This window comes from Acanthaster planci, linkage group LG12, assembly GCF_054643075.1.
Source record: "Acanthaster planci isolate LZ-2023a linkage group LG12, COTS_SCS, whole genome shotgun sequence".
Taxonomy (NCBI): Eukaryota; Metazoa; Echinodermata; class Asteroidea; order Valvatida; family Acanthasteridae; genus Acanthaster; species Acanthaster planci.
The window spans coordinates 14,217,264-14,237,985 of record NC_141788.1 but is presented as its reverse complement, the minus strand read 5'-3'; the positions used below and the strand labels follow the sequence as shown (position 1 = coordinate 14,237,985).

The 20,722-nt window shown below is 38.1% G+C and overlaps 1 protein-coding gene across 5 annotated transcripts in view; it reads left to right on the top strand.

Annotated features, from left to right (window-relative positions):
* The window catches only part of LOC110987208 (uncharacterized), a 42,365-nt gene that overhangs the window by 903 nt on the left and 20,740 nt on the right, over positions 1-20,722 (top strand). For 3 of the 5 annotated variants that reach the window (XR_015427355.1, XM_022249735.2, XM_022249737.2), the window contains exons 2-9: positions 2,826-2,963; positions 3,816-3,880; positions 7,770-7,951; positions 8,928-9,068; positions 10,079-10,205; positions 12,280-12,397; positions 13,351-13,514; positions 18,842-19,022. Coding sequence is in view for 4 of the 5 variants with exons in the window: in XM_022249735.2 (XP_022105427.2) it covers positions 2,884-2,963; positions 3,816-3,880; positions 7,770-7,951; positions 8,928-9,068; positions 10,079-10,205; positions 12,280-12,397; positions 13,351-13,514; positions 18,842-19,022 (1,058 nt within the window). In the remaining variant the exon portion in view is untranslated. Of the gene's footprint in view, positions 1-1,659; positions 1,815-2,598; positions 2,714-2,825; positions 2,964-3,815; positions 3,881-7,769; positions 7,952-8,927; positions 9,069-10,078; positions 10,206-12,279; positions 12,398-13,350; positions 13,515-18,841; positions 19,023-20,722 lie in introns of those variants that run through there. The other 2 variants (XM_087144069.1, XM_022249736.2) reach the window with 2 other exon arrangements.

The following is a 20,722-nucleotide window of genomic DNA, read 5'->3' as shown; positions in this document are numbered from 1 at the left end:
ATGTACTTTGGTTTCAAGTATCTGTACACTATGAACATGTACACAGAATGGATGAAGACTCCAGTATGTTTCTCCAAATTCACGCAGTCCTGCAAAAAAATAGAAACAAACAAGGCTATTTATCCAGCCATCATTTTGTTTAAACCATCAAAGCTGGGGATGTTTGAGACTCAATTCATATTTTACCAATGTACTTACAATCCCTGATTTCATCCAGATTATCAAAGGTGATGAAATGGCAAAAACGCAGAAAGGATTCTTCATTATTTCTGTAGGGACACACGTGTTTATCTTGTTAACATTTAGCACATTTTTCACTGTTTCCCCTTGTTCTCAGTGATACTAATTTAGTAGCCCAACCTGTCTTATTAGCCGGTACACTAATTTACGTATTTGTTTGACAACCAATGGCTGAGACCTGCAGTTTACAGCTATAATTAAAGACAAACAAAAAAGAGAGAATACAAACACTTGTCATAAAAAACTTCACCAATGCACAGATACAGACTGATCGATATTGTAATTACTAAGATTTAGAACTCATAAATATGTTCGCAAAATATGAGCTCATTTAAAACTGAAAAAAGAGAAGGCAAAATCACAGTGGTCAACCTGATCAGTGATCAGATAAATGATGTCCAGGTCCTCCCTCCCTTGATCAGTAGCACAATAAGCTTCCTATATTTATAGTGGAAGATTGATGCCCCACCCAATAAAAGAATCCAAGATTTTTTTTCAAATCATGAGAGAAAGGCAGAAAGTTTTGTCTATTTTATTTACTTTCCCTTCAGAGAGCTTGCAGAAAGCCTGTAAATATAACCTTGCCCTGCAGAAAGTCCATACAATTAAGTTGCATGAAAAAAATTCTGAATTTTCTGGCACTGTCACAGTTACCAATGCAAACCTGGCACTGTGACCGCAAAGATAAGAAAGAGTAAATTGCAATCCGAAATAATTACTAAAGGACAGTTCTTTTACAAATTCTTTGCAGACAATTTTTGATATGTACAACCTCAGATGTCTACCATATTTAGATCATAAAAACAATATAAATATACACTAGATTACCACCTTAAAATTAAAAGTTTTAAATATTGAAATTTTAGACGTCAATGGACTGTTTGTCCAAATATCAGAGATATCTCATAAAGTGTGGTTTTCACCCAGGTATAACTGTATTAGTGGTTTCCACTTTACATCATAACCTGTTTTTGCAAATTGACCTCCATGGATGATCCAACTCAAATACAAAACTACAAAATATCAATGGCGTAACTAAACCGTATGATAAACGTGCACCATCACAATATTAAATGTGTACAAGCAGAGAAAATCTATCCAAGGACTATACACAGCAATGCACATGGTCCAACCAATGTGAACATGTAGATTGATGTTGTGGCATTTCAAAAAGGCAATCTTTTTTGTTTTAGAATCCAATTTTTACATGGATGCTGAAAGGAAAAAACAGTATGTAAGAGGCAACGTTTACAATAAAATGAACAACAGATTGTGTCAATCAAGATCTCAAACCTCTAACAGGGGCAGTTCTGTTTAAATGTTTGGAAAAATCTGTTAACGGATTTGAAACTTTTTTCATTTAAACGTTAAACATGTAAATGTCCCACCCTTACTTTTGATCGATACGGTGGGGTTCAGTGTACTCTTCTGGCAATACTTTATCTTTTTAGGTAAGCTGAACTGCAAGAGTTGGAAGGATAAAAGATGAGATGAAGGTAGAGATACCGGGCCAGAAGCTTAGACTGAGGAAAAAACAAGAAGAGAAACAGAAGGGACAGTAACAAAATATAAAAGTAGGCCTATAATCACTGCCGAAATGGTGGCTGGAATAGCCCAGCTGATGAAAATCCTCCGTTAATGTGTCGCTTGCGTAGTCTGAAAATTTGGGACTCTGACATGGAGTGTGCTTGCCGTACAGTACCTTTCAGCAGTTTGAGAAAATACATCTGGGATGCCGAGGTAGTAAATAAACCTATAAAATTTACAAATCCTATTGAAAATGGAGGATTTTGGGACTGTTAGGGTTAAGAAATATGTCAAGTTCTCTGATCTCCCTACCCACTGTTAAGGAGGGTAATATGTAACATCCCCCCCAAAAAAGTAAATAAAGGAATGAATATAATACAGAAATAAAGGTTTGGTTCCTAGCCAAAAAAGGAAAGTGAAGGGGATAGGTGTATACATGAACTACAAGTAGGTACATTGTAAGAGATTTTTTTTCTAACGTACATGCATTTGTTTAAAGTAAATTTTCTGTCTGTTATGGTGGGGACAATTGGTGGGATTTTATAGCCTGTATGTGCCATTATTATGACGTTGAAAGGAAAACTGAATTTTGCTTTCTCCTGACACAAAAGTAGAGCCAACATTCCGTAGTAGAAAAGGTTGGCATATCAGATACGTGTCGAATCTTTTGAGGGGAGTGTGCAAAATCAATCACTTCTTATGCAAATTAAAGGTGGCTGATAAGCCAATGAGAAGCTAGACTTTACATATAATGTAGACAGACAATGCTCATTGGCTAGTGCAGCTGAGTGAACCGTGGTGAGGGTTGGTTGACTGGGTATAAATAACAGACCCTGTGCCAGCCGTTTGGTAATTGAAGAAAACCTTTGGACGGTTCAGTAGTTAACAGACAGCTATTGCGACGATTATTTTAACTTCGGAGTGTTCTGTCTTTACCTTCATACAGGTAGGGTAATAACCAATAGCAAAAGAGGAGTCCTGGATGTTTGAATTTTTGTGTAAAATTGATGGCTTTCTTCCTATGTAAATTTCGATTATTTCCTCCTTTACTCAAACAGAAACAAGACCCAAAACACTGTGTCAGATACCAAACATCCAAGTAAAGCACTCTTCAAAATGGATCCTTTGAATGTGTTAACGGGTGATTACACCTTGAAGTCAAAGAAACCATGCAATCTGTCCTCTTGCACAAAAGAGTAAGTACAAGTTGAATTGTTTTTTTTAAGATTTGATGTCTTATTAGTGGGTAGTGGCATTAGAACTTGTACCTTGTGTTATCAGTAATAGAAAACAAAGAGAAACAAAGACTAGGGACCTGGAATTGTACTTGTTATAAACATAACTTCGTGTGCATTATCAGTGCTCTTCTATCTGTGTTTGACTGTACATGTAGTTGTACTATAGGTGGGGATTAGGCAGGAATTATGGGGCGGAGCATTTTGACAGAGACGCTTATTGTGAAAATTGATTTTTACCAAAAGACTCTGAGTATTGCACATCATGTCATTTGGACATTTTGGAGGTTCCATGGCAAGCTATTTGTTCAATCATATCCACAGCCTTCCTCTCTTACCTGTACATGCACATTTAGCTCTGAACCATGTTAAGGACTTGTATCAGAGAAAGTATCTTCTCCTTTTCCCACAGAAAGATTGTGTAAATTCTAAACTGGGCAATGATGGAATTCCATTGTATGGTAGTGTGAGAATGGAACTTGACAAATCATACATGTACATGTACATGCCATGTTCCAGATGTATAACATGTACTAGTTTGGGACAAAATTAATTGTTCCCTTTCGCTAGTGATTTGGAAGGCTCCCCCAACATTTCCATATGCTCATTTTCAAAGGAAAAATGTAGTCATCAGTTATGACATCAGAGGATATCTCTAGCTGTCATCACACCTGTGCCTACATGTAGACTTGTTAAAAACAGGAACCTTAGCAACTCCTGATGCTGTGCTCCATTTCCTATCGTGCACCCAAGCAAATCTTGCAGCAGTAGTGACAATTTGTCATTAAAATCATTTCTCTTTGGCATTTGCAGAGAAATTCTGGATTACTTTGAGAATTCCTACAGCTTAAATGAGAGTCTGTTTACATCTCTGGCTGGTAAGTACAAGTACAGCATACATGTACATGTATATAAAACTTGGCTGTAAGGGCCAGGAAGTTAATTGTACAGTTTCAAAAAATATTCAAATATATGATTTCCCGTATGTGTGTGAAGTGAAGTAGCTTGGGTTGAAATATTTTGTACTAGTACATGTATAACATGCACTTTTTCTCCCGTTTTAATATCCATGCCAATTATAATTGCAACGTTACAAATTAAGGGGTTGAAGACATTAGCATGCATGTTAAGTGCAGTAGGGTTCACTGTATTTTTCTAAGGCAGCTTAGTTTTGCGTTTGGGTCATTCCATGAGGTTGGGCGCAATTTGTGACGGTGTCCATTGTTACGTGGGTTCCGTAAAGTAAACAGCTCTATGTATCTCCCTCTATGTGGATTCCAAATTATACATCTCGCAAGGTTGAATACAGAGGTGTGTGTTATTTTTACAGAGTAAATTACCTACTCTACAGGTCATGACAGGTGCTGTAACAAGGACACCGTCACAAATTGTGCCCCAACCTCATGGAATAACCCATTTAGGATCTTTCACCATTTAGATATTAGTTCTCTCAGTGCCTCGATTTTGCTATTTTTCCAGCCCATTATATTCTGCTCTGCACTTCTTTGCAAGTGCTAATTTGTTTCAGTTTGTTGATTTGGATGTTTAAATTCAATGTAGCTCACTACAGTAACTTACTGATAGAGTTCATATGCAGGCAAGTGTGGATTATAAAGTTTATATGTGGGGGGCTAAATGTACAAAGGAACATCCCCAAAACTGGAGAACCAACCAGCAGAAAATTTGGACAGTATTTGCATGCACATGAGCAGCTGTGCTCATTGTTTCTGCCTTAGATGAAATCTGCTTTGCTAACGAATACATAGGGATTGAATTTTGTTTTAAAAAATCACCAAGCCACTGTTTCATTGGACCGTAAAGGACAAAAGTAAGTCTTACTTCACCACCGTCTGGACTATACTGTTTTGAATAAATAGCCAGTATACAACACTAACAAAAGACTCTAACCTTGACCGAATGTTTTGAAGAAACAGTAAGTACAGAACACCAGCAATAGATTATTACCTTAATCTATTGTATTACATATATAAAAAGCAACCAAAATGAAAAAAAAATTATCCATACTCAACTCTTAGTCATGTCAGTGAGATAAAATGTGTATTTGCTGTGGTAGATAAGTACATGTAGTGTGAACCCACACATGGAAATTTCTGGTGTACCAAGGCTCCGCTCAGAATGAGTCAAGGGTCTCCTTGAAATGACAAGGCACTACAAAGTACTGTACAGCTATTTTGGTGCTGGGTGATTATCGTACTTGACCCACAAAACACACACACACCTCCAAAATGCTGTTTTCCAACTGGTTGCATAAGCTGAGAGTGATAAACTGCTTGCAGAGATAATGGGCTTTACCCCTGCCCAGCCCCCTGGTACACCCCACAAACCAACCGGTCATGAGGTCACGGGCATATTTCACTGGTTCTTTGTCCATTTAGGCCAGCATACAAAGAATTACGCCCCCTCTTTGAGGGCGCATGTGGGAGGGGGGTTCATTGTTGTGCCAATGCGAGCTTGCGAGGCTTACAGTATGTGCATGCAACAAGTTCCTCTTAACAGTGAGTACCGGAACCACCCTGAAAGGAAATAGTCCTGGAACTGGACAAAACGCAAGCCCTTTTCTCTGACACTGTTGTTAACTCACCCTCAGAGCGTTTTGCATCAGTGGGGTAGGCTCGAAGTAACCATGTTTTGTTGTAACTAAATTAAAATAACAAAAAAGCCTCTGAGCCACTGTGGAGATACAACTGAGCAACCATAACCTGATGTTACCTTCTTTCTTGGATGGACTGTGGATTCAATTAAGGTCCAGGGTCAGCTAAGCATTCTGTAGATGAAAGTCCAGCTCGTTCCAACATGTCCAAAATAAACATGGATGGGGCGCATAGTGTACCCATCAACCCTGGTCTCAACCAGTACTGAAAGCAACCCCTACACCCCAGAAAAATGACTAGGAATCTAGGGGCACAATTGAAGTTAGGGAGAGGGATGTTTAAAAACAGTTAACTTGAAAGGGCCTTGTGCGTGAAAGCCAATGAAGGCTCAGAGTAATCGGGAACTTGATTCTCTCATACACACTTGGAAACGATGCTTCCTTGTTGAAGTTCTACATGTATATCTGTAGGACGATTTTCAGACTTACGGAAAAGAACTTCAAAACAATAATACTGTACATTTCCTTATCAGACTCCCCTCAAAAATGATAATGATAGTGAGCTGGAATAGCTATACAGCATCATACTTGTCAAAAATGGTCAAAACCAGGTTAAAAATTGGTTAAAATCTAGATATGTGCCATAACAGTGATGGACGTGGCTTCGTCTTTTGAATATGGACTGTCTGTGACAAAGTTACGCCAATTGTATGGTTAGGATGAACATAAAATACATGTGAGTGTATCATACGCTGTATTTCCACTTCAAGCTCTGTCCAGAAACATCTGGTTTTGAAAAAATACCTCACATCATTTTCATGTTAATTTGCCTGTGTACATTTTACTTTTACATGAATTTTACGCACCTGCACAATTGTTATATCATGTACATGTGCACATACATGATTTGACAGTTTAACATTGGAAATGTCATGCACACACAAATGTAATACACAAATGTCAAACTTCGAAGATTGCAAAAGTTATACCAGTATATTGTTAACCAGGTTTCATTAATAGAAACTGGCCAGCATTTGGGATATCACCCGCCTTGTGCATTCACACACTGGCACCAGATGATGGGCCTATCACTTCAAAATGTCACATCCTGACACCACACATGAGCAACGTGTGGGGCCTTCAACCTGAACACCTGGTCTGTGCATCCTTCCTCATTCAATTTACGGTGCATCGAGCAGGCCTAGCTGCTCTACAAACAGACCTTGGCATAGTCTATGCTGCTATTTGACAAGTTCAAAATCTCAACCTAAATTTAAATGTACTGTTGACATTCATTTAAATTTCTTTTGGTGTTAGGTTTTGTCACTTGAATGAGGCTGATAGGAATAGCTAGGACATGCCTAGCCAGGGACTTGATTGTCTGAACTTTGTCTAACTTATTTTTGATGCCGAGAAAATTTGGTTGAAGCTGCTGTTGGAAAAAAATGGGGTTAAGCAGCCTGATGGCTTTGTGTACTTGTAATATTTTGGTGGACTGAGAAAAGACAGTTTGGAAAATTTTACTAGCAAGTGAGCCACAAGTGTGTTTGCTGAAGATGTTTCCAACAGTGGTGGAATGATTTTAAAAGTGGAATGGGAGCAGTTGTGAGAACATCAGGCATCGGCCATTCATAAAATGATCCATTAAACCTACCTCATTATAGAGGAGTAGATTTTAGTAGATTTCACTATTTTAGTAGAGTCTTGGGGAAAGGATTCCTCTATCCAAGGAAATGATTTGTGCTCGTATGGAAAATTATCAGGGCTGTGGGACATTGAGGAAATCCGGACTGCGCACTGACCGTGTGGTGCATGTACCAAATTCGTATTACGTAGTCCGTGATTGAAATTATAATAATGATCATTATGTGCATACATGTACATGTATGTAACTTGGTCCTGAGCCTCTAATTGCCAGCATAGACTCGGGAATAGTTACCAGTTAGTATTTTAACCTTTCAGCTATGTTTGCAAAATACAGGCTGCCAAGTCATTTTTTACACCCCTCCGACATTAAAGTGGTTAAAAAGGATTTTGTTTTTGTGAGAGTCAGCCTTATTTAATTTAGAATGCTCTTGTTTTATCTGTTACACTATAAAACAGCATGCCATTATGTGAAATGAAAATGCAGTGGTGATAACATTTCTCCTTGACAGCCAAGGAGGCATTTTACATGTGCCCAGACCGTCTGCGACTGCCCCTCATCTTTTACTATGCCCACACTGCCGTGGTCTACTGGAACAAGATGCTACTGGCAGGCCTGGTAGACAGGCGATTGAACATTGAATTTGAGACAATGTTTGAGACGGGCGTGGATGAGCAGTCCTGGGACGACACAGTGAGTATGATTGTTGGAGCAAGTCCCCAAATGGAGTTCTTTGGGTGTCTTGGTTAAAGCGAAAAATTACCAAAGAACTGTGCTATAAAACTAATGCTTGTGGGCAGTCAACTTGAAGAATTAATGGAGTGTTGTATTGGAGTTTGTCACAAGTCCCATTGTGCTAAAACCAAGCCAAGCTATTCAAATAAATGAGACAAAAGCATTCCTTTGCTATTCTTCATCGGCTCTAAGATGGCTTCATATTTCAGACTTACATGTACACGTAATAAACGCACATGCCGGTAAACATAAATGCTCATCTTTGTCAAATGATTAATTTTTAAGTGTGCTAGCTCCCCCCCCCAAAAAAAAAAATTGATAAATTTGTAAAAAGGGAAAAAAGGAAGAGATAGAATAAGAGGAACGTAAAAGGAAGCTTCTCCTATTTGATTGAAAATATCTTGGAATTGATCCCTTTCACTATCAATGATTTATCACTTTGCTCCCGATACATGTAAGTTGTTAGGAGACATTTTATAGTGCCTAACCTTGCTGCGTATGCCTTGCCTAAATAACCTGCTGACCTGACATAGTAAATGTCCACAATTTCTCCATTTCATCTTGTAAACTTCATTTTTTTCTAAAAAAAAATTCAAACAACAAGTTAAACTAGTCTCTAAATTTATACTTTATACACTTCTCCAAAGAATACATCTTGTTAAAACAAACTTGAGAAAATCTCATTCAAACAACCGTTGGCAAAAATCATTTAGAAACAATGGATTTTAGAACAAAGAGCTTAAGATTTTCTATCATAGAAAAAGCAAACTTTGGAAAACGTATGTCTCGTAGAACAGGAACTGTACTTCTCTGGTTGTAAAAATGTGATCCTCCTGGCAGTATTGAATTTATTTGCATAGAAATGAGGTTGTTTGCATGTTTTGGGGGTACATGTGTATTTGTGTTTGTCAGCTCTTGCTGTTGTTGACTGTAGGAAAATTATCGCATGGGGGGTGCTTTCAAGTGGCCCCCCCTGGAGGAAGTGGTAGAGTACCGGCGCAAGGTCCGCAATGCCATACGTAAAGTGATTGCAGATACCAGGTTGGAGTTGCCAGTTACCATGGATAGTCCATGGGTAAGTAGGGTGACGTCCTTGTCACATGAAAGGTCCTTGTATAACCATTGGTGGTACTGCATGTGAACACACCTACATGTACATACATGTACATACTCCTGATACCTGTGCTTGTATATTGAAAGTAATTTGATATCACTTTTGAGGACTTACACTGTGTGCACGCTAGTTCCTCTCTCACATTGCATTCTTGGAACTGTAGCTAACAGTTTGGGAGGCAGTGTCATAATTAAAGAGAATGTAGAATAATTTTTGCTTTTGAAAAGAATGTCAATGAAAATCACTTGAAACGAGATTTTTTTTTCAACTATCGACCAGCACACCCTCATCAATGCATCTTGTACATGTATTGTATACTGTGGGACCAAGTTGACACTAAGCAACTTCAACATATTGCCGTACAGTGGCAGATCCAGTATGCTGACCAAGCATCTTTCAGCTCTAGTCAATGTGATCTAATATGTATATAGTTTCCGTAGAGAAAGTAACCGGTAATCAGTCAGGAAGGGCTTTTAACCTATTCATAAGCTTTAAAAGTATATTAAGTGGTAAGATGTGTTGTCAGGCTTGTATATTTTGCCATCGGCTTCAGAATGTCTCTTTTGATTGAGAAGATTTTTGTACAAAGAGCTGCTAAAATGGCCTAAGCATGTAATATTCAATGTATGTACATCTACGCAACAATGCAGAAAATAACAACTCTATGATAATAGTTTCTAGGTGGTTTGTTTTAAATACATGTAGTTGCTAAGGTGGTGTATGTGGTTGCTTAAAAGATTAAGTTATTAAAGAATCTCCATGACGTCCTGATAAAGATATGCTAACCAAATTATTTCAATGGATCTAGGTCTGGTCAGAACTCCAGAGGAAAATTTAGTTCAGTAATTTGTCAACTTCCTGACAGTTTAAGCTTGAACTGGGCTCACTATTTGCAATCTGCTTTTCAGTTTGTCAAACTTTTTTGCCTGTGTCTGTTGATATCCATGACTTTTCCCCCCCGTTCTCTGCAGTGGGCTTTGTTCATGGGTTTTGAGCATGAGAGAATCCACTTCACCACGTCCTCAGTCCTGATACAGCAGCTACCCATCTACCTGTTACGTAAACCCAAGGACTGGCGCCCAGGACCAGCCTACCATGGTAAACATCTGCGGCCATTAAAACAAACACGGTTTAGGTCTCTGGCCAGGGGTACACATGTATATTCGGCATTGGAGTTCAGACCTGTATTAATGCTGGCAATCGCTACACACTTTAACCAAATGCATATCCAACATTCACTGAAAGAGGGCCCATGCCTGACAATTTTAAGAGAGAAGAGTGCCCAAAAGGGAGGTGAACTCAAACATGCAGACATGTTATAGTCAACAATGAAAATTGTTAACTATATCCAGATAACAGAACACCTGTTCTGGATCCACCGTGGTTGACAATGAAAGTTGGGAATGAATTACATGCCCGCTCTGTTTATGTTCTGGATTTTGGGGGAATTAAGAGTTCATGTTCTGCAGTGCAGCAATAAACCAAACTGTATTCAAGTACATGTACTTGGCTGCTTTTCAGGTGCCCATTCATAAGGTGCTACATAATCCGAGATTGTCAAATGTGACATGGTCTGTATTGAATGTTATGAACACATTCCGCAGACATGCAAATTCTTCAGGGATCAGTGGATTTGAGAAGTTTGTTGAGGAAAATGTTTGGACTTCGATATCATGTGCAGTTGACCAAAAATGTAGGGATGTATCACAGTGACCTCTGGTGTGCTTTGATTTTAACGTGTACTGAAAATATTTTTTCCTTGTTTACTGTTCTTATTTCTTACCTTTACCACTCTTTACATATTTACACTATCAGAACCAGCCTTTGTGGTCACAGTACATGTATGATCCTCTTGTTAAGCTCTGTGGGCATGTTGGTGGGCCTGTTTGTTTAATCACACATCAAAATCAGGGATCTATCAAAAACGGAACACCTTAAAGGAGCACCTCTAAAAGAAAACATGTTTTCTCTGATTTTATCTATTTTATATTTAATGCATTGTTTTGCATGCACAAGGGTTTATCCACTACGTACACAGGGCGAGGGTCCCCTCATTTTCTCTGTTTTCTCCAAATGATGCAATCTACATACAGAATTAGCATCTTGGCATGAACAGAAAAAAGCCCTTTTAAACTTGTTGTAGTTGAGCTCTGAAGACAAATGACACTGCGTTGACTTTGGATGCTTCCATGTTTATTTGAACAGATAAAATCAGAGAAACATATTTTCCCCAGAGGTGTTCTTTAAAAGTATGGATAAAGTACATATTTATCATACACGACCAGGAGACGAATGCTGTCTGCGTCAGATTTTAAAGGCAGAATGGCTTAAGCGTGATCATGAAAATATATGTGCATAGTAAGAAAAAATGGTTAAGGAACATTTTCATGAAAATTCATGAGCTAAAGCCCTGCAAATGCTAGAGACTATAGCATTTCCCGTTGAGAGAAATTAGCAAAACACTGAAGCATTCAGGGAAAAAGGGAACAAGAGTGTAGTATGTGCTCTTGAAACAAATATTTCTGGCGTGACGTCATCATCATGCCGAGAACCAAAGACCATAGCCAGCGAGTTGCCATGACAACAAATCAAATCATTCAATTGCTATATCTAAAAACCCACGACCATAATGGCTGATGTTACGACGCGTGGCATGCTCTTGTGCAGTCCAGTGTTCCATCATCTTACAATGATCGATCAACAGAAAAATAAGGCTTATACATGTATGTGCTCAACGTGTTACCAAGGAAAGAAGAATTTAAGATAGTTTTGTTACGGTCGCTCAGTTTGTTTAGTTTGTATTTTTGAATAAGGCCTTTACTTGCTTCCCTCTGATGAAAGACACCGCACACGCATCAGCTCAACAAAAGTGACTATTTCCACCTCATCGACTCACCAACAATAGAGGTTCAGCATTACTGGCATCTCCATGGTTTCTCAGAGACTGTGTTTTGTTATTTTGATTTAGTCACAAGGAATGCACAAAAGGTTTACTGGAACCTATCCCAGTGATACAAAGGTTTTGCCCTCAGTACCTCTGTACACACTGATCTTGTGCAGACCCTTGTATGTCATTTCAATAGCAAACTATCCTGGTTTGTTTATTGGCATTTCACCCTCAGCTTAGTGTGATTCTGTACATCATGCATGAGTTTTTTTTCCTCCCTGCCAGGGCAAGGAATGGGAGACAACAAGATGGTGACCGTGCCCGCTTGCGAAGTCACCGTCGGGAAACCCAGGGATTTCCCCTCCTACGGCTGGGACAACGAGTACCCAGAATGCAAGAAAATGTGAGCTGTCACACTCGGCAATATCAATTTCCAACCTATAGGAGTTTCTCTCGCTTGATACCACTCTAATGATGGGGCTTCATTTATACAGCATCCATGAAGTCAACCATTGTGAGATAGCATGTTGTGTGCACAGGTTCCAAGTCTAAATTAGTCACTCGTCGATAAATAGTCACATGAAACCGACCACATTCGGTAAATTATTTTGAGTGGTCAAATGTTGAAGAGAAAGCATACACATTTTTGCATGGTCGGAAACAAGAGAAACATTGTGATTGAATAGGAAAACCTTATGCACACATGTGTAGAATGAATGCACATGCAGTACAAATACCCAACCTGCAAACTGCATGTGTTTGGCACACTGTCGTTTTTTGGATAAATACTTGACCTATACCTCGGATTATTGCCGTTCATGCCGCAATATTAGCCAACAGAAAGACCAGAATGGGTTGGGCGACAAATCAGCATAGCACCTCGTGAAACATGCACCGTATAAAAAAGCTTTCAGGATGATTCATGAGTATCTGCTGTTATTTTCTCATGAAAGCTTGAGATCTACTCTTTACTTTGGGGAAAAGAAGTAGAGCATGAATATGATCAGATGCACCCTAGCCAGGCTGAGATGGAATGTAATTTCCCGAGTAAAAGGGACAAAAAATGTCCACTGAAAGCTTTGCTAGTTAGGGACACTGAAACTTGTGGAATTTGCAGTAATCATGTTTAATGTGATATCATTTAGATACTAGCTTAAAATTCTCCAGTTCGGTCTTGGAATGGTATGCCATAAATTACAGCTGAACTGGAGCACAGAACGAACTGGAGAAATATCATTGAAAGAAATACATGCATATGTCATTTTACTCAAAAAGTATGTTTCCTGTCAGACTCTTTCAGAAATTATAGAATTTGAGGGCCCGGTATTTTGCACAGTGTTTGATTTTTTTTTTTAGGGTGCCTGCATTTGAGGCTTCGCAGTTCTTGATTACCAATAAGGAATTTCTGGCTTTTGTTGAGAATGGCTGCTACAAAAAGAAACAGTACTGGACCAAAGAGGGCTGGCAATGGAGAAACTTCCGCAAGGTCATGCACCCGATCTTCTGGGTCTGTAACAAAGGTCTGTAGAAACAATTTTTGTTTGCCTTATTTGATGCATTAGACAAGGTTACATAGTTTTTTAAGGGTTCATTTGTGTTTGTGCATTATTTTTTGTAGAGTTATCTTTGGGGTTTTGGCCATTTATTTTATCCATTGTAAAAACTTAAATTATTGTATGATCGGTGCTGTTTGAGCAAAATTGACAGAACTTGCATGAAAAACCATTGATTTGAATTGTACATGTGAAATGGAGTGGGTTTATAGTCTCTGTTGCCCCCCCCCAGAACTACCCTTGCTTCTGTCGGATACATGTGTCCCATAGATCCAGCCATTTTGTTTGTGTCATTCTCCAGTCATTTATGATTCTACACTTGCCTACCAGGAACTATGGTCAGTTAACAGGAAGTACCGTAAGCTTTTAAAATACCAGCACTTAAAATAGGATAAATTTCACTGACATGCAAGTGCCTGTATGTTTGCAGAAGATTCACATGGGATTTTTATAAAAGCTAATGGCCTATATAATATGATTAATTTGTTTTATGAATTGCAAATACTATGCCATTTTTCAGCCGAGGGATTAGACTGGGCAGAGGTTATACGCCGTAGCCACCTTCCCGGTCAGTGCTTTTAATATGGGGGATATACACTCCTGTGTATCTCTATGGATCAAAAACACTGACCTGGAAGATGGCTGCTGTGAATAATCTCTATAGACTGTGAAGGTATTTATGGTCCACATGCCATCTGGCGACTGCAACTTGTTCACTTTGCTCTTTTAGTCATTTCCGGTACTAATCACTGGATTTGTGGTGGCTTGGTAAATGATACTCAGGGAAATTTACAGGTCCCTCCTACTGAATTCTTTGGTCACAGAATTCTTCCAGGGACCCTTCAATCCAGTTAAATTTCACGTGCATGCTATGAATTGCCATTTTAAGGGAGCTTTAATTTAGTCTTTTTGTCAATTTTTGTGCCAATCTAAAAATAATGTTACCCGCGCCTAAAAAAATAAAGAAAATATAAACGAGAGTGAATGCCATTCATGTACAGATTACTAGGAAACGGTAATAGAAAATAGAAAACAACTTAGTTTGAATTTACTGGTTACAATAAATTCACGATAAGAGAAACAGTGAATTTATGGAAAGCTTTAGTATTATGGCTGTCCACGACAAGAGTTGCAAGATGTTTTGTTTCCTTGCATTGCACTTCATTGTGGTTGTACACATAGAAATTGATAAGAAGACAGACGCGAACATATATGCCAAAATCCAAAATCTATACATTGTCTTCCCAAGGTGACAAGTGTTCACAGCTGTCAAGATGAAACATAACACAAACTTTGTAACTAGTGAAAAGGGTGCATTTTAGTATCTCCGAAGGTTCTTATTGTCATAGTACAGTTCACCAGAAGGATGGATCTGTGGCCCAAATATGTTCCAACACAGAATTGATCGATAACATTAAGTTAAAACCCCCTAGGGACCATTGAAATCCCGCATAACCTTGTTGGGTTCAGCATGGTTAGGGTTTTATTAGTGCTGCTGCATTTCCAGAAAGTTTAAGATTTATGTTCCCAAATGTAATCATGTAAACAAGCCAAATGGTTTCTCAAGCTCTTTCACCAAGTTAGAGTAATATATTGTGAGGAGACATTTGTCCAGTGCACCATCAGGTCCCCTGGGCATGCGGGAAAATGCTCTTCATGATTATATGTGCATCCCACGAGGCATTCTTGATCAAGTTTTCCCTGCAGTACAACTTTATGGTCAAACTTTATGCAAATTAGCTGCCAAGGATGGACCCATAACCAAATATTCAGCTGGAGTGGCAAAAATTCATATGATACAGTAAATATGATTTCATTGCAAATTGTTTGTTTTTCCTTTTACCTATTTGTAGCTCGGGAGTGTGTTTTAGAGTGAAAGTTGCAAAATTGATATTGTCATGTATTTCATGTGAACAAATGCCTTTTTCTCTCAAAAGAAAACTGTGTAAAAGCCCTGTGTTCTGTTAAAGCAGATAGAATCTCTAGTCTTCAGTTTTTCTTTTTCTGCCATTCTCTCTTTGGTGCTTTTTTATCACTCAAGTCAACTTGAAATTAGATACGTGCTCAAGTCCAGTCATTAACCGTGCATGTAATCTGAGGGTGTGTCCTAATACTTTTTGCCGTACTGGTGCCATTAGAGGTCATAAGATGTCCCCAAAACTGTATTTGTAATGTGCGCATACTTACACACTTATTTATAATTTTCCTAGGTTTAGTCTAGATGTCATTATCCCAGTTCAAATGGAAAATTAGATATTCATGAGACATCTTACCAATACACATGGAGTCCATATTCATTGCTTCCAGAGGATGAATGAATCACTTTTTTTAACCAGGGCATTTAGGGTTTGAAAATTGGTCTGCAGCACTTAGGCAATAAATTAGAAATGCCTGTTTTTTTTGGTTGCCATGGTTGCAAACTCTAATTGCCTGGAGCACTGCAAGGGATTTGTGCAGAAGGGTTGTGTGCAAAGAAATGTGCTGAATCATTTTAGTGTCAGAGTGTTATTATGAAAGGGTAAGGTCAGTTCTTTTGTTTGTGTGTGCCCTTTTCAAGAACCAGTCTGATAGTGAAGACAGGCTTCAATGTTAAATACATATACTCTGTCTGCCTTTTGTGAATCAGTTATGCTTGGGAAATTAACGTTTAAAAATGTGATGTGGGCAGGTACAGAAACTTTTGGGTGATTGACATGACTCATTAAATCCATATATTTTTATTTTCATGGAATTTTTTTTTGGAGGTCTCAGTGTTAGGTTTTCCTGTACTATGTGCATGTGCAGATGCTGCTGTGTAATGCAATGCTTTTAGTAAAAAACGGCTACCTTGCAATTGATCACAGTTAGCTACCATAGCATATCCAACCTGATATGGGGGAAAGTTCTTTCCTTCCTGAAAGAACATTCAGGCTGTGAACGTGAACGTCTGTCAAAGGTCAAAGTCTTCGTGCCTGTTCCATTTCTGTTTCCTGTCAGTGTGTGGTGTCCCTAGTCAGTTCTGATTCATTACCTTGAAATGGTCTTTAATATTTTGTGTCTGTGTGAATTTTACTTAGAAAATGTGTGAGATTTCTTTTATGTGGCACTAAGTGAAAACTGCATTTTTTAAGAAACTTTTCCAATTGCCCATGCTTTCTGTGTCAATTAAATGAGAGCACTGTTGGCGCGATGTAATTCACTCAGGATACTCTTTATGGGGGTTGTCTGTTCTGTGAATCCAAATTGTCCTCGTATAAAATATTGACCAGAAAACTTGGGTCACCGAGCTACTGCTTTGGGAAGAAATAATGACCTACCAAAATAAACAAACTTTTTAACTGCAAAATAGCATAACTTCTGGAAAACAGTTGGGTGCAGAAATAGCTGTAAAACTGAGTTTCCTGCTGCAGATGACATGACACTTTTGCTTGTGTATCATATACACACCCACTGTATGCAAGTGAGCCCCAGCAGACAGGTGTAAGAATAAAAAAGGCACCAAACATTTCAGTTTAGATTCTATTATTGAAAATGTTTGATGTTACAGAAAGGTGGATTTTGAATTGAAGAAGAGAATTAATTGCAGTTCTAAAAATTCACATTCAGAACATTTTTGTATGTACCCTCGTATAGTATGAACAGCCACCACTGGGAACAGGCTGGATAAAATCATGATTTTAAAAAAAATCAGATTTTAGAAAATTGACATCAGATTTTTTTGGTGTAATTTTTTGTCAATTAAATCAATCTTTGTATGAGTTGTCCAGAAGGCTTTTTGGTCCAGAAGTTGAAGACATGAGACACCATGTGGTGACTAAATGACCCACTGCTGACTGACAAGGCCAAGTTTGTCACACGTTGAACTGTTTATCAAACAAAATTTGCCAAATATAGCTACCTGTAGCTGAAATACACACTCTTGATATGATTTAACTGTTGGTGAAAATTTCAGTGATAAACAAGATGATCAAAGATAAGTGTCTTTGCCTCTTCAATTGGGATAAAACTCTTGTATTTGCCGACACATGTACATATCTTATGTAATACTTCAGGAGAGTTTAAGAACAAGTACACATCTTTGGTGTTCCAGTTTTGATGACATAGACCTATGGCGGTACTGCTATTTTTTAATGTATATCGTCACCAGCAAATCTATAGATGTGTGCGTGCTTCAATGCGTATTTAAAAGAAATTTGATATTTTCGTTTTCATGAAGAGGCACAAATGTCTTGCGTCACGTGCTCCATGATTTGCTGTATTCAGAAATTGACATTCTCCTTAATTTACACACTTACGAGTTTTAAGAGCATTTAGTTTCTGTTTAGTCATTTACAGGTAAAATAAAATCATTTTAGACATTTAAAGCTTTTTTTCTATGCTATATTACAAAACACACATTTGTGCTTCTTCGTGAAAACGAGATTGTTCGATAATGCATGAGGGTACAATATGCACGCACACATGTGTGTCACTTCGTGAAACCAAAACTGCTCTGATCATGCTTCTCACAAACTGGCACAAAAGTGAAGATGTGTGTCAGTTCGTGGTGTTGGTGACGATATATTCAGCTGATAATTAGTGCACAGAGACATTCCGTAATGTGCACTTTCAAGAACTGACTAGTAATATAATTATAAATAGAATGGCTATTCCACAAACAGCGTGTCTCAACAGAAAACCTCTAATGACTTCACTTTCTGTCATATTGTTAAAACCATCCAAAAGCAAAGTGGTAATACACATTAAAATTTCAAATTATGACCAGCTTCAAACAAAACTGTCATCATTTTTCTTTACAGTGAAAAAGTAAAGATAAGTAAAGATAAATATAAATGTGTAGATGTTTTAATGGCATCAGTATATTAAATTTAGCCATTTCTTCCTTTCAAATATCCAAAAGAATAGGTTTCTTTAACATGATTTTTAAAATGTTCTTTTTGATTTTTTTCTGCAATTTGAATTATGATTTAAATCAATTATTTAAATAAGTTGATTAAAATCAAACAACCTTGGCTGGTGTGATAAAAATGGCATCAAATATTGGTCTTTTTATTTCACTGGACCTAAGTTTCAGGAATTTGAGTGATAAAGGAGAAGACCTTTCAGTAATTAAGGGAATGTTTCAGGTGTTGACTTTTCAGCTCTGCTCTGAGGAGTTAACACTCCATGTTTGTGTATTCAGCATTTGTTCATAAAGCATTGGATGACAAACAGACTGGAGATTTTGACATTAAGAGATTATAGCCATGTGTTACATCTGTCATTTAAAGTAGCTGATGGGTTTAATTGTGAGATTATTGTGACATTTTGTGCAGGTTGCCTGTCCAACTGCGGTGCAGCATTGGCTGGATACAGCCACTGTCAGGAGTGGCTGAATGGGGAAGCCAACGGCAGCAGCAACAACATCAACAGCAGGAACAGCAGCGGTGGCAATGGCTACATCCCTGCCAGCAATGGCCTGCAACAGATTAACAACAATGAGACGAATCAGTATAGGTAAACAGAGAGACAAGTCACAGACATTCAAGGAGGGCGCGTTTGTCCTTTGTTGTGTTTTCACTTCTGGCTATATTGCATACCAGATCTCACAAAGAAGTTTCATACTCGGTCCACAAGTAATTGTAAAAGTAAAAAGGTGACCTGTCAGCAACAAATGCCAGGGCAAAGTGACTGATGTATGCCAACTTTAGTTTGCAGTGAGGCACCAAGGACCAAGAAATTAAAACTGCACCTATTATTTGAATATTCAGACATTTGATCGATTGCCAAATTGTAAAAGGTGACCCATCTTCTGCAAAAGTCAGGACAAAGTGACCGATGTATGCCAACTCTGGGTTGCTGTTGAGGACCAGGGTTCAAGAAATTGGAATTGCACTGATTATTTGAACAATTAGACATTTGATTTTTTAAATTTTCAAATGTTTGTTTTTGAAATGGAATATTTGAAGTGAAAAATTCAATTACTTTATTACAAAAATTGCATTGTGAAAGCCAGGTGTTAAGATTAAACTTGGGGTTAGCTTCATGCATATGTTCAGTAATAAGGCCATCAATTACATTTCCAGTATATTTTTTCTTCCATTTTGTGAAAACGGGTTTGTTTGGTTTTGGCTTTTGTGGGATTTAGTACAGCCAAATATTTAATTGAATGGAAGGTCCAACATTCACTTATTTGAATCTACTCAGCCCATTATGAAAGCTTTTCATATGTTGAAAGATCTCATATTTGTAGGTTCTTATTTGCATGCCAGTTTCATTTCCTTATCTGGTCATGCTCGAAGGACAGCAGTGCCATGAGCACAGACATTCACTTCGTTCCAGAGGTACATCATAAACATTATGCAAATTCATGTCACAATGAACATCTAACAAAAGAAGTACCATGCAATACCAACGGACAGTCATTGTTTGTGCACTTTGTTTCTTTTGTTAGATGTTCATGGGGTGTGTACATGTAACCATGCCAGACATAGCTATGCTTTAAGATACTCCGTTGTATAATCATGAAGACAATTGGGGTCATGTTTTGTCTTGGTCATTTGGTTTGTTTGTTCACATTTGAAAGAACAAATTGAAACCTTTGGTTCAGTTTATTTTACTTGGATTTGGCATCCTGATCAAAATGGGCATAATGTGGAGGAAAATTATAGAGGGTTTCTATTGATGCACACTGTTTAAGGTTTTAACTCAACCATAGCTTTATTGGCTTGCAATTCACTTGTAAGGTTAGATCATTTCCCTAAACTTGCAAAGCAAAAGCACGACCAGTAACAAACTTGATAGAGTAATAAAGGATCAACATTGGATCAACATTGCACAGAACAAACCGAAATCAGGAAGCCACAACTGGAAACGGAAACATTTCCGCCACACGTTTAACAAAGTGAGCTGAATTTGGGGACTTCCCTGAACTGGCACATTCAGCCATTCCGCTGTGAGACAGCAATTGTTTTACAGTGAATAGTATTTCCATACCCTAATTGGCCTGCACATAGGTGTGCACATGAGACAAACAGGTGTCTTTAGTTTTAGTTTCTCATTGTGGGATATCCAGGAAGCAGATTAATTTGAAGTGTTGAAACAAGGTATTTGGGAATATGGGCTGTCTCTAAGCTGATCTACAGTGTATTGCCTGGTTGTTCCCTACGAGTAGAAATAGATCAGGTAACATTTCAAGTGGACAGAGTTTCATTATG